Consider the following 13013-nt stretch of genomic DNA (forward strand, 5'->3'; position numbering starts at 1 on the left):
TCTGCGCGTACTTTGGTTGAAGCTTCCTTTGTGTGGGGGAAGGGGGCTCGTACTTTTAGCATCGCCCTTGCCCCAGTCGCATGCAGGGTGCGACCGGTCGTAGAGTCGTAAAATTTACAAGCGCGAACGCGAGACCTGCTCACCCTCGCCCGCGCGGTGGTCTCGACCTGGCCGCACGCTGCAGCCGCGCACCAACGCGCCCCTGATAATGGGGGCGTTTACAGCCGCGGCGGCCGCTTATCGGAAGCGGCTCGTACACTGCCGACGGCTGGCCGACTGCCAGTCGGCGCGGGCTACTAATCATGCATATGCATGAAAGATGTAGGGCAAGTATGAGAGCCGCAAGAAGAACGAGAAAAAAGAACCTTAAATAAGCTCTACGGCAGCCTTGTTCACTCTTCGCCGCGTCTCGGTCGTTCGACATATTAATAATTGACGTGGTTCAACGTCACAACACTGCGGCTGTGTTGTGAGAGACGCCATACAGTGCGTAAGGGGCGCGGATTGATTTAGACCGCCTGGTGTTCTTTAACGTCTACCTACGCGGGCTTTTTCGCTCTGCGCATTTATACCACGTAATATTTCGCCGTCTCCATGATCCCCAGACGCGCGTTTATCCGTTTAATCGATTTGAAAGCCACCATTGGTGAGCGAGCTCGAATGGTTCAGCTAGCGTCTCTTATGGCCAACGGGAGGCCCGCACACTTAGGTACAGGGCGCGACCAGTACGAAAGGGAACACCCAATTGATGTATTCAAATGACGATTATTGCGGATGTACGGGTTTAGCGTGAATTGTCCTTGATATACTTTATCATTTCCTTGTCATAAGCTGGGACTTTTTTATCGATCTGTCACGTAGATCGTGTGTTCACTTTCATATTGTGCACCACGCACACGTGGCTTCACGAGGAAAGGCCGAGAGCCAGCGCATCCAACGGGAAATGTGGGTGCGTATCAAAAGATGATTTATGCCACATAGCTTTTTCATTGGCGTAGCGGTGCCATTTCTTGATCACGTTACAGCACACCGGGCAAGGCTTTTGTTATTTGGAGGGGTTAGAGCCTATCGTCGTCGAACATTGTTAGCTTGGATGGCAGCTACCAAGGAAAATTACGTTTGAACGGCCGAGCAAAACGCTTTATTCGCCATGATCAGCGAAAAAGAGGAAAGTATGCAGCGTGATATTTTATTACTGGTCGAACGACCACCATTTCGAATACTTTCGTTGCGTTCGTTACAACACATTAACGAAACGGACATTGCCAGCGCCACATTCGGCTGAAGTTAATGCCATAAAACCGAATGGGAGAGAGGAACTTGCACTTATAGTAGGGGAGGGAGGGAAAGAGATAAGTAGAAGGCAGGGAGGTTAACCAGAATAACGTCCGGTTGGCTACCCTACACCGGGGGAAAGGGAAAGGGAAAGGGGAAACAAAGATAACAGAGAGAGGGGGGAAGGAAAGAAGGAAATTGCGGTGAGCTCGCTGACGTGTGTGGTCTTACAGAAATAGCATTACAGCAATTGCAGTAAAGTATACAGATAGTGTATACAGATAGTGTATAGCGCGCAGATACTTGACAAGCTTACGCTCCGAACGTACCGTGCGGCTTTACGGCCAGTCGAGTTCAACGGGACACGGAATGCCGCAACTTTCGTGCCCACAAAAACGCTCTCACCTCGAATCAAAACGAAGAGAAGGTAATACAAGCCTCGTTTTATTGCTTGACACGGGGAGAAAGCCTCGCGCTCCGCAATCGAAATACAAACCCTAAGCGGCGTAATAAAGGACGCTTTCCGCGGCCCGTCCGATAAACGCTTTCTTCGGCCGGATCGCCGAGATCGTCTCTTGGATTCGCCGGAGGCCTCGAGCTCCGCATTCCAAAGGAATCGAGGCGGAAGCAGAGCCTCTCTGCAATCCCCGAGAGTTTACCCGTATTTGGCCTACATATTATTCCGGAATCCACCTTTGCCGAGTCTATTTCGTTACAGACGCAGCAGCCAAAGCACGTTCCCGAGCTGCTCAACGCGTCACCTTGTTGATGTTATTACCCGCTTTCTTCCGGACATTTGCCGGGGCAACTTGCACCGCCCCGTCGTCTGGTTCTCCGTTGCCTCGGGCGGCGCTGAGGACGCGGCCGGAGAGAGGAGAACGGGCACAAAATCGCCACCGCGCCGTAGCCCGACGCGGCGCGCAAACGCGGGAGAGCACGTCGTCGAGGCAGCAGCAGCCGCTCTCGGGGAACGCGCGGGCATCCCTGCCTTCTCTCCCTTCGCGGCCTCGCCAACGGGACACGCGCGTGCCGGTCGCAGAGACTGGCAGAGCCTGGCTCTGGCGGCGGCCGCGCCAGAACCGCCACCCGCAGCACCGGCTGCTGTGCCGAGCGGCCGGTCCCTCTCCCCAACGACGAGCGCTTGCTGCTGCAGGTGACGACCACGTCGGCGCAGCTTGTTGCCGAAGCCAGCACGTCGCCGAGATAGGCAGGATGCACGCTTCATTCACATTGTGCACCGCCGCTCGTCGCGAGTGAAAAGTGAAGTGAAAGCGCCGTGCGGCGTCCTCTCGGTCCCTCGCGGATCGTGTCACTTGGCTTTATCGGAAGAAGCCCCGGAGATGGTGCCGATAGGGTTTTTCGTCTGACAATAAGTGGGCGGTTTTCGCGCGTGTGCTTCGTGGTCGACTCGCCGCGGCAAGCATCACTTCGTTTCGGCGATGCAGTGTTCGTGTAGAGTGTGTATCCTTCACCCGATGACGGCGTTGCCGATTTCGACTTTGATGGAGTGCTGTTCGAGTTGAAGGAGGGAACCGGACGGCCGATTGACGACTACGCGCTTGTGTGTAGCATCCAGCTACATAACTGGAAGTCTCCGTGCCGCAGACTAAATCTGGGGCAGTGTAGTTTTTTTTTTCTTTCTGGTGTGCGTGTGTGGTGTTGGAGAGCACGAAAGCAGTGGCGCCAGTTGCAGTACGTTAACTTGTGGCACGTGCTGTGGTGGGCGAATTGGCTTTACAACAAAACATCTAGAGGAGCCCCGTACCTATCAGCGTATCCTGTGCTGGAACCTTCGCATCAGCGATGCGATTCTCGCATTGACTATTGCAGCTGTCTGGAGAACCGTCACCCATGTTTCAATGGGTCGTGGATTTTGTGCAGTGGTGTTGCCTAGTATAGAATTTCTAACTCGCTGTTATTTCTAGCCCGTTGTCTCCTGCTTCTGGCAACTAATCTTCCGGTTGCCAATTGTTGGCGCCTATTGAATGCGCGAGACGGGACCGAGCATTCTGTGGGCCAAGGTTCTCGCCACCTTTGTGTATCGACGCCCGGAACGTACTGCCGGCTCGTGTGCCAGTGCCGTCCTTCGACACCTCGTATACGGTTCTTTCAGCGCTGTCACGTTGTGCATCGCGGACGTGCAAATCAGCAGAACAAGAGAGGAAGGTGTTGGTGTCGCCGCCGCAGCTTGGTGAAGTGCTGTAGTGTAGGTTGAAAACCGGGTTGCTGTGGCGTATCGTCTGTCACGCCGTGACAGCGTCGACGTGTGAGTGCGCGCCTTCCGCGCAGTGTTTTCGGCGAGCAGACGACGCGATTCTGGAGCTTGTGCCGCCTGCTGGTGCTGCCGTCTCGCGAGACGGCAGCACCGTGTGTGACATGTGATTGACGCCGCCTTTCCGTCGTGTTTCCAAACGGAATCGGTCGCTTGATTGTGTTGCCATCGCCACCTCAACGCTGCTGCCCGCGGTTCGAGCCCGAGTTTCTGGACCTTTAGGGTACGGGATTAAAAGAAAGAAGGACGAAAAGCAGGCTGCGCGGATAACCAGCGCGCGAATCGTTGCGCGATCAGCTTAGTTTCCTCTACTTCCACTTGTAACCAAAGTCAAATGGCCTGATGTCTTAGAACAGCGCAACTTCTAAGAGGCTACAAGAAGACAGGTTTCACTGACGATGGGGTGATACTGCGTTCTATCTCTCAGAGAGGTTCGGACAGCTCGGGAAGCTTTCCAGCGGGACATAACGGTTTGTACTCGGGGTGCGCGCTCGAACCGCGGGCTCGCCGAAGACGACTCGACCTCGCCGCGTCCATCGCTGCCGTCGCCGAGAGCAGGCGGCGTTGAGGCATCTCGTTCCCAGGACGCGCGAGCCCCCTCGTCGACCGCCTGCCAGTGCATCGACAGCGCAAAGCCCAACAATGGGCAACGTGTGCTTCGGCCACGTGCGATCGAGGACGCCTGCACCACCGGCGCGCATAGCGTGCGGGTAAGTGAGCGCAACCGATTTGTCCTTCGCCACGGAGCGGTTCTTGTCGGGGCGAGCATGCGCGCCGACGGGGCGCATCATTCACACTTGCGCCGCGATAACCGCCTTCGTTCCGATCGCGCGATTTCGACACCTCGCTTGCAGGCGACGTGTTGTAGTGCTACCGACAAGCAAAGGTTACGTCAGCGAGTCGCTAACATTTTACGCAGCGAGTCGCCAACATTTCCAACCAACATCACAGAAGAAGTATACGTCGTCGTCGTCGTTGGTGGGTGTAGTCGAGAGGCCACAGAAGTCTCGACGAAGGCCTGTATACCCTGTTATGACGCATAGCCAACAGAAAGTAGTAGCTTCCCTTTTGGCCTACTCAATGAATAAGGGTAGGAACAAAAATTGCACCAAGATGAGTAAAAAAAGAAACAGAACACGAACGTAAACAATCATGTAGAACTAAACCACGCATGTTATACCATTTATTGGCCACATAGCCCTTGACAACCGTACTTTCCATTTACCTTTGGCGTGCGTATTACGTATGTTTGTTTGTTTTGTTAAATTTGCCGGCTGTGTGACAAATCGGTCGTGACAAATCGGTCGTCGACGTTGAATATCCCAAGGTCTCTTTACTGTGTACTTGCTGCCTGTGAAGCAAAGCTATAGCAAGCTGGCGGCATGGAATGCGGTGAGACCGCCTTCAAAAGTAAACATGCGTGCAGCAATAGTTCCATAACCGGCGGAGAACACCTGCATATGTCACGTGCTCACATCTGAACCGCTGTTCGCACCTGCCACATCAGCAGGCCTGGCGCCTATAGCACGCGACGGGGTTCGACAACGTGTAAAAATTGGGCTGCGCAACTCTCGTGATCTCTTTGGTCCGCTCGCATTGAGACGGCAGTTGTTATTGACGGCCACAGATTAGGACTACATCTGATTGGTCTGCTGCATGCGAGAAACCGTTTATTTCTTGGAAAGAGCGTTTACAAGTCTACGATAATTTCAGTGCTTGATTTGGCCCTAGATCATTAAGGCATAACACTTCGAAAAAACGAGCGTCCCTATTTTTGTTTCAATGTCACTACTGAAGTGTTCGCAAAGTATAGTCTGACAAGCACCGCTCATTTATACTTAGCTTTCACTGCGCAATGGGTGTAAGAGGCTTCCGCTTCTAAATAAGAGAGAATTAACGGAAGTGAACGAACGTACTGGGAACGGGAAGCGTGTCATACCCTTCCCGGTATTCACTCCTGTCTCAGTCATCTGCTGCACTCTCAACACTTCCAGTGGTGTTGAAGGGCGCCCACAGTGATCTTAGTTCTGGAATTCAAGCTCCGCAAACCGTTTACTGCCGGGAGCTCACGACAGTCACTTGGCTGTGTCACATGCGCCGGCGTGTCATCGAAGATAGCATCTGCGCATAACCAACCTTAATACCGCATGGTATTCCTCAAAATACCATTTAATGGTTGGCCAGCCGTTTACAGTGCAATGTTACTGTACTGTCATTCTGATCATTGATTGAACAGAAAAAAACGGCAGCATTATCTCGTTTCAAAACAGTATTCGATTCAACAGGAAGCAAGCGTGTCCTTGTCCACGACAAGCGGCCTTCAGACATCGTGACTCTGGCAGTTCCGTGCAATCTATGTTTTCGCGTTTAATGAGAACGCACCTATCATTAGATGGCCGTCGAGCACCGTGCGGTCAAGGTTCCTTGTGAGCGCGCGAGACTCGCCGACCACATAGTTCCGTTTCGCGAACGCCCAAGTATACGCTCGCTTCAAGCAGCGATAAAACGCGGTGCTGCAGAACAGAGGTCGTTCTTGGTGGTATTGCAGAACCTTCAAAGGCTCGCTTTTGAGAAAAACACTCAAAACATTAAAAACAACACTAAAGAGCAACACTAAACCAGTTGAGACTGGCAAAGTATTCTTCGAGAACTCTGTTTTCATTAATTTAGCGAAAATGCGTTGGTTATACTATAGTGAAGAGGAGACAGTCGACGCCAAACTACATTTCGCGCCAAGTTCCTTGGCTCTTGTACATCAGTGTGACACCGCGGATTTGAAAGTATCGATCTTCTTGCGTTTGGGTTGTTGTTACAGAAAAGTTCTCAAAGCTTGCTAGGTTGTCTTTCATTCTATTATGATGCAACATCATTCGCGTTTACCAACCAGCGCATATAAGTAACGGCGACATTGCCACTTGTATTTCGTTTTGGCGTCTTTTCATGCTAAGGCTTTCCTCACGATAATGAGCGGCTTTCTTGATTTTACTGAAGCGCGTTTCACTTAAAAATGTGAATCTTATATACCTATTTGGCATCTGTTTGACGGTGCCACAGAAACTATATAACGTCTAGCTGTGTGTAAAGGAAATCCACACACTATACCAGCATCTACTTTGTGTGTCACATGATCACGTGCCCTATACAGTAAAAGCTCGTTAATTCGAACTGCAAGGGGAAGCCGATTCAGTTCGAATTAACGAAAGTTCGAATTAACGAAAGTTCGAACTAACGAAAGTGAAGGAGGGCAACAGTACACTGCGATTTGGAAGCAGTAGGGCATGTCAGAAATTTGGCGTGTCAGAAAGTGATGGCGTGTGCCGCGGGCACACGCCATCTTCAAGTCGAAGCTCTGGATCCGACTGTGCCACACCACCGATGTCCACCGAAACGAACGTCAGCCGAGGCTTAACACCATCCCAATGAATCGCGACGGCCGATACCTCCTAAGCTGAAAACAGAGGTGCACAACCGATGAAGACTGCCGAGACAAAGACGCTGAACATGTGAAGGTGGCAAAGGCCCTGATTCGTTGGTTCTTGATTGCAAGCACAGCTGCGACGTACTTGATTCGCTGTGTTTTGGAGCTTGCCGTGCCATCTCCGCACAACATTAGCAGCTGTACAAGATTTGCAAAGCCTCCGAGACTCGCAACGGGCAAGAAGTCTTCGAGGTTACGTAGAGCGGAGAGGCGGCAGCCCCCGCTGCCTTCTGGCTGACCCCGCGTCGGTTAGATTTTTGTCCGATTTTGCCTTCTCTCGCCGTTCTCTCCGTTTCGGAGGCAATACAGCCTTGTGTGTAGGCAGTAGGCGCGCTTCTCTGGCCGTGTGCCAGGCGAGCGTAGTTCGAATTATCCGTGAGGGAACCTTCTCGCGTTCGAATTAACGGACTTTTTTATACATAGACATCTATGGAGCTTGGCCGGACCAAATCGTACAGTTCGAATTATCCATAAATTCGAATTATTGAAGTTCGAATTAACGAGCTTTCACTGTATATGCCATATACCAACGATCACACCACGGTTTACCAATGTTGTTGGACCGTACAAGTTCTATGGCACTGCCTTTGTTGCACTGGAAAGTCTGACGTTGGTTATCGAAGCGAGAACAGTGTGCCTTGAGTAGACTGGGCGATAGGCCATCTACAGAAGCACTGGTCTTGGGAGCCTGCCCTCAATGTTCATTAGCCCAGAAAGCCATTCGAGCGCTTCTTCAGTAACTGAAGGCAACAGTCTTGAGTGCCCGACTGTAGACATGCTGCACCTAGCTTAGTACACGGGAAAGTGCAATATAGACTCACATTCTCTCTCTCTCTCTTTTACTTCCCTCTCCGCGTGTAGGGTAGCAATCTGGACTCAGTCTGGTTAACCTTCCTGCATTGCCTCCCTCCCTTCTCTCTCTCTTCTATCGCGCCTTTGTTGTTACAATGGACGGAGGAACTGCTCTCACTATATACCTAGAAAGCTAAGAAGCCTTAGTCACGCTGTACGAGGCAAAAACAGCCCCGAATGGCAACACATATGTGGCCGCGTGAAGTGCATATAAATGGCTCCCTGTTGTTTCCATGACGCCAGCCTCGTGGGACATACTTATTTTCTAAACCAACGTAAAGTCACTTTTACCTCTTGAATGCAGGCTCTGTATTTCCACTATATGGGTGGGCTATATCAATTAGCCGACCAAAGCGCCCGTTCGGGTGCGCCACTTCCATTTGAAGACGATTGCCCAATGTGTCTTTGTGGCGCGATAAATTTGTTATTGGGCCGATTTTTTCATTATCGGTCGATCCTCGCATTAAAGGGTTTACTTTGCCGTGCCGACCTCGAAAAACACATCTCAACATGGTGGCGGGAACACAGATGTCTCAGGATATTCAGATTATTCGAATATGGATAGCTGTATCTTTCCGCCGCTGCTGCTGAAACATTAACATAAGGTGGACACCGCATGGGCTCACTGGGTACAGCGCTTCGCTGCTAAGCTCGAGGTCGCAGCTTCGATTTCGAGCCTCTGCGACCGCGTTCCGATAAGGCCGGAAAGGAAAATAAAGCTCTCATACACCAAACTTGAGTGGTTCTTTAAAGAAAAAATAAAACCTATAGGCGATCATAATTAGTCCTTAGGCCTCCGCTGCATCGTCTCTCATAATCATTGAGCTGCTTTAGGACGTAATAAACACCATCCATCGATCAGAGATCCCCTACTTCCCATAACAGACGGAAATCTATACCAGCACAAGCGTTCCCAAGTACTGGCGACATCAGTGCTGCTTAGCTTCGGTGATCAAACGGAAGCCGGCTTATTCAGTGTGCCAACTGTGATGACCTCACGGTTGACACGTTCAATATGTCATTCAAGACAGACGTACAGAGAGAGTAGAGGAAAGGAGGGAAGGGGAGGCAGGGAGGTGAACTTGACTTTGTTCAGCATTCCCTACGCATGCATGGGGAAATGGGTCTGGGAATGAAAGAGTGAGGGAGTGAGAGAGAGAAGACCTGAGTCCGGGTCATTCACAAGAACTGTGCAACTTGGAGCCTGCCTACAGCCGGGCACTCAGGTGCGTCGCCTTCACGTATTGCAAAAGGGCTCGCGTTTCTTTCTTGGCTGATTGGCTTTGGTGCCAGGCTCCAAGCACTTGTGCTTCGATAAAAGGCCGATCGCCCAGCCGACTCAAGGGTGCTTGTGCTTGTGCCCAGCAGCTACGTTCAAATGCGCGATACCGCTTCGCTGAGACACCGGCGACGGTTTTTAGTGCAGAAATATTTTGACAGAGTGAGCCTCACGGTCGTCTCCGGAAGACCCTGTGTGACCTTGCTGCGGCGCGAGTCCGCTCCTAACGGTGCGAGTCATTATCACCTGACGGCAAGTCTCGAGTTGGTCGCTTCGTAAACTGCCTCAGCGACTTCGGTGCTGGTTGCAGCGACGTCGCTTCATGGGCGCCTCACATCCCGTACTTCCTTATTGCTCTGAACACACATGCGAAGAATAAGAAGAGAGAAAGAAGTGCAGGAGGATACGCGACAGCTTCACCGCTTCGGAGCCGGCGCAATTAAACGAAGAAAAAAAGAAACAGTGGTGGCGCGGCATATGTCCGCCGCGACAAACGTAATATACGAACCTGAAGAACGAGAGTTCTTAGACGCTGATGTCCTGATGGGGGAAAAAGGAATAAACACGCGCTCGCACACACACAAGAAGAAACGCTATTTCCAGTGCCCCGAGTCGTTTTCCACCTTTTTCGACTTTTTCCATTTCCGCATACCGCGCTCTCTCGGAACGACTCTATTCTACTCTCTCTCGCAAAATGTCACGGTGGGCACGAGACTTCCACGGAGAAGAAGAATAATAGCGGGAGAGGCGTGCTTGGCGCGCAAACAACGCACGTGAGTCCAACCAAGACGCGTGCATACATGCGCACGCGCGCACACTCGAACACAGCGCTACAGCGGTACCCTCAAGAGGCCCCGCCAGGACAGCGTCGTATAGCTACTCACAGACATTGCCTTATTATTATTTTTTTTCCATTCTCTTGTCTCATCTCTTTCCGTGCGACGCCGGCGTCGTTCCGGGCTTGAAACAGGCCTCCGCCACTGCAGTTCTTCGCTCGAGTGTACGCGTGGTCGCGCCTGCTCAGCGCGACACGCCCACCCGGGCCAGTCAAGGGCGGCCCTCCTCCGCACCGGCAGAGAGAAAGCTCGCCACACGCGCACATCGCCGGCTTGCTGTCCATGCTCGCCCCGTTATGTGTATACCCGCTTCCCTTTAGAAAGAGCGCCCCAAAACTCGCCCCTTTTGTAATCGTGTTACGGAGCGCCCTTTTTTCTTTTCACGGCGCTGCTGCAGTCTCGTCCTTTCTTTATCTTCTTGTCAACAACAGCGAGGGATGATGCGGCGGCCGTGCATCATTTCTTTGTTGTCGGCGGCGTGGGCATGTAGTATACGCACGTACATACGCGCGTGGCTATCTCTCGGAGGAAGCTGCGCCGTCACTCCCGTGTCTCTTGCACAAAACCCGCACACGAAAACGAGCAGTTGTGAAACCGTGCCCCCTTCTCGATCGTTCCGGCCCCCCTTCGCTGTCGGAGTGGCCCGCGCGCATGTACTTGCCGCTTGACGTATTTCTTTTTTCTTCTCGTTTTGAAGTGTCTTCTCGTCGATGAGCTGCTGCTGTAGGCGCACGCTCCGGAAGCGGACGACGTTTCGTACGCTCGTTGGTTCCTACGTATAGAGGGAGGCTGGAAGAATAAGAAGCGGCGTCATAGACGAAGTGTAGCTACGGCTGTAGCTGCTATGACAGAGCTCTTCGATCACATCAATTGCGAAAGTTCCCAAAGGCACCATGTTTCGAAACCCGGATAGTGTGATTGGGAACAGCATCGGAGTTCTCTGAGTGTCACGTCACCTAAGGACAACGGAACTATAAAGCGCCGTTTTTTTTTAGCACAATAACAAATTAAGATCTGAGCATGCATTGTAAGCGAAGTCAGTGTAAGCAGTATGCTCAAACCAACTCGCTCTTTGCCAATTGGTGCTTCCGTCTTTCCTCGATGAGCTCGCGCACTGCGGTAGCGAACGGACGTCGTATATATAGTTACAATGCATTGATCATTACGGCACAAGGAAGACGGGAGCAAAAAAATAAAGCGTCGAGACACGCGAAGCTTAATGTATCGCTCTATGGTTACGTGCACGTTGCCCCTGTTGCCGTTTCGCTCTGGGTCGGCGTCAACTGTGCGGAACTCGGGCAGCTTTGCTTACAGCAAAACAATCTACTCGCTCGTGTGTGTACACGCGCGGGCCTTCTTTCGCTTGCCCGAAATAGTTCCTACCGGCTGGCACACCCTCCCCCCACCCGTGAGAAAAGGCACGTTGTGCGCACCGGCAGGTACGACTCGCGAAACATCCGGGTCTTAAAACAAGAGTGCACTAACCGGGAAGAAGGAGCGGAGAAAAGTACGTAACAAGGATGGTCGAAGCAAGACTGGGGACTGAGGAAGGGTCTGGCTGAACTGAAACGTAAGGCATACAAGGGCCCACATTCACAAAAAAGATCTTACGCTAGAATTGTCCGCAAGAGCAAATTCCAACCAATCCTGATACTAGACATCTTATTAGCAAAGGCGGCCCGGTAATGGCGAAGAACACCTACGAAGAAAGAGCTTTGGGTATACAGCCCAAGAAAGCGTAGTCCTATAAAAGTTTAATGATGACAACGACGACGACGGAAACGAATAAATAGCGGGAACAAACAAGCACTTATTCTGCGGCTTACTGTGTGCCTTCACGTACCATCTTCAGTCTTGCTTCGCAGTGGAGTGTCATACCGTGCGTATAATAACAAACTGGCTCAATGGCTGTATGTATAGTCGAAGCCAACAAACCAGCCCTTCTGGTCGATGGCTTTCCTTTGTAACGTGCACTCCTGGCCCCGAGCTCTACTGGCGAACAGGGCTCTAAGCATACCGAACAGTTCAGACGCCCAGTGTTTGTCAAAAGTTCCAAAGCTATCTCGCGAGCGACGAGCGCAGTCATCGCGCCCTATTTCACGACTCCTGTACAAGACGCCCGGTGCTTCGGAGCTGACAAAAGTGGAAAACTTCGTCTTCCCTAATTTCCATGATTTGGGAGAAACGAAATACAAAGGCCACATGCAACAGGCACCCTGACGACGCACACAGGTGGCGATGTTGAAACTTTTGATAAATACTATACCCTAATCGGACCAAAACTATTTCTTGCATTGGATCACGGATGATAAGACCCGCGATCACGACATCGACGTTGTTACTGAGGCGGGGCGAGGACCCAGTTTTATATTTAACGCATCTTTATTTGGAAAACATTAGCAATCGCTGCTTACGAGGCTAACACAGCTTCTCACGGCTTCAGAGTGGTGTCGGCAAGCTCTGATTTTGTCTTATTGCATAGCTATAACACTTGTGAGCATCTACGTGATATGTAGCCAACATGTTTTAATGTGTATCAAGAAACAAAAACTTTTTCGCCCTCACAAGTCGTTGAATGCACGCCTGTTGATGTGCACGGAGAGGAAACATTTAGCCTTTTAACCTTGCGATTAAATATAAATGGATGACACTTAAAGAGGCAGCTGTCGAGAACGGAAGAGCGATAGAGAAATGATAGTGAAATGAGGCACAATGGCTTGAAACCGCAGCAAAAACGGACAGCGTCATAAACGCGTCCCCACAGGTAGTATTAGGCAGCACCTCCTCACCCACGCCTTTCTCCACAATACAACGTGCATAGTTTCACGTAACAATGCTCCAGCTTTCACGCTTCGCGTCACCGCTTTTGTTCATCTCCGGGCGTTATTTTTCGACTGTCTGCTTGCACCGCCGTCAACGTGAAACAACATCCTAGCGAGATGAACGAATGCGTCCCGCAGCGAAAGCTCACTGTGCAGCAACGATTTGACGAATAAAGCGAACGGCATTTCTGCAGGGGGA

General features: G+C 51.5%; 1 protein-coding gene across 1 annotated transcript in view; it reads left to right on the forward strand.

Moving 5' to 3' along the window:
- The first annotated feature begins 2436 nt into the window (after positions 1-2436).
- Positions 2437-13013, forward strand: part of LOC139054560 (platelet binding protein GspB-like) — a 249237-nt gene continuing 238660 nt past the window's right edge. The window contains exon 1 of the mRNA XM_070531699.1: positions 2437-4257. Within this exon, the coding sequence (XP_070387800.1) occupies positions 4190-4257 (68 nt within the window). The 5' untranslated portion in view covers positions 2437-4189. The remainder of the gene's footprint in view (positions 4258-13013) is intronic.

This window comes from Dermacentor albipictus, chromosome 1 (genome assembly GCF_038994185.2).
Source record: "Dermacentor albipictus isolate Rhodes 1998 colony chromosome 1, USDA_Dalb.pri_finalv2, whole genome shotgun sequence".
Lineage (NCBI taxonomy): Eukaryota > Metazoa > Arthropoda > Arachnida > Ixodida > Ixodidae > Dermacentor > Dermacentor albipictus.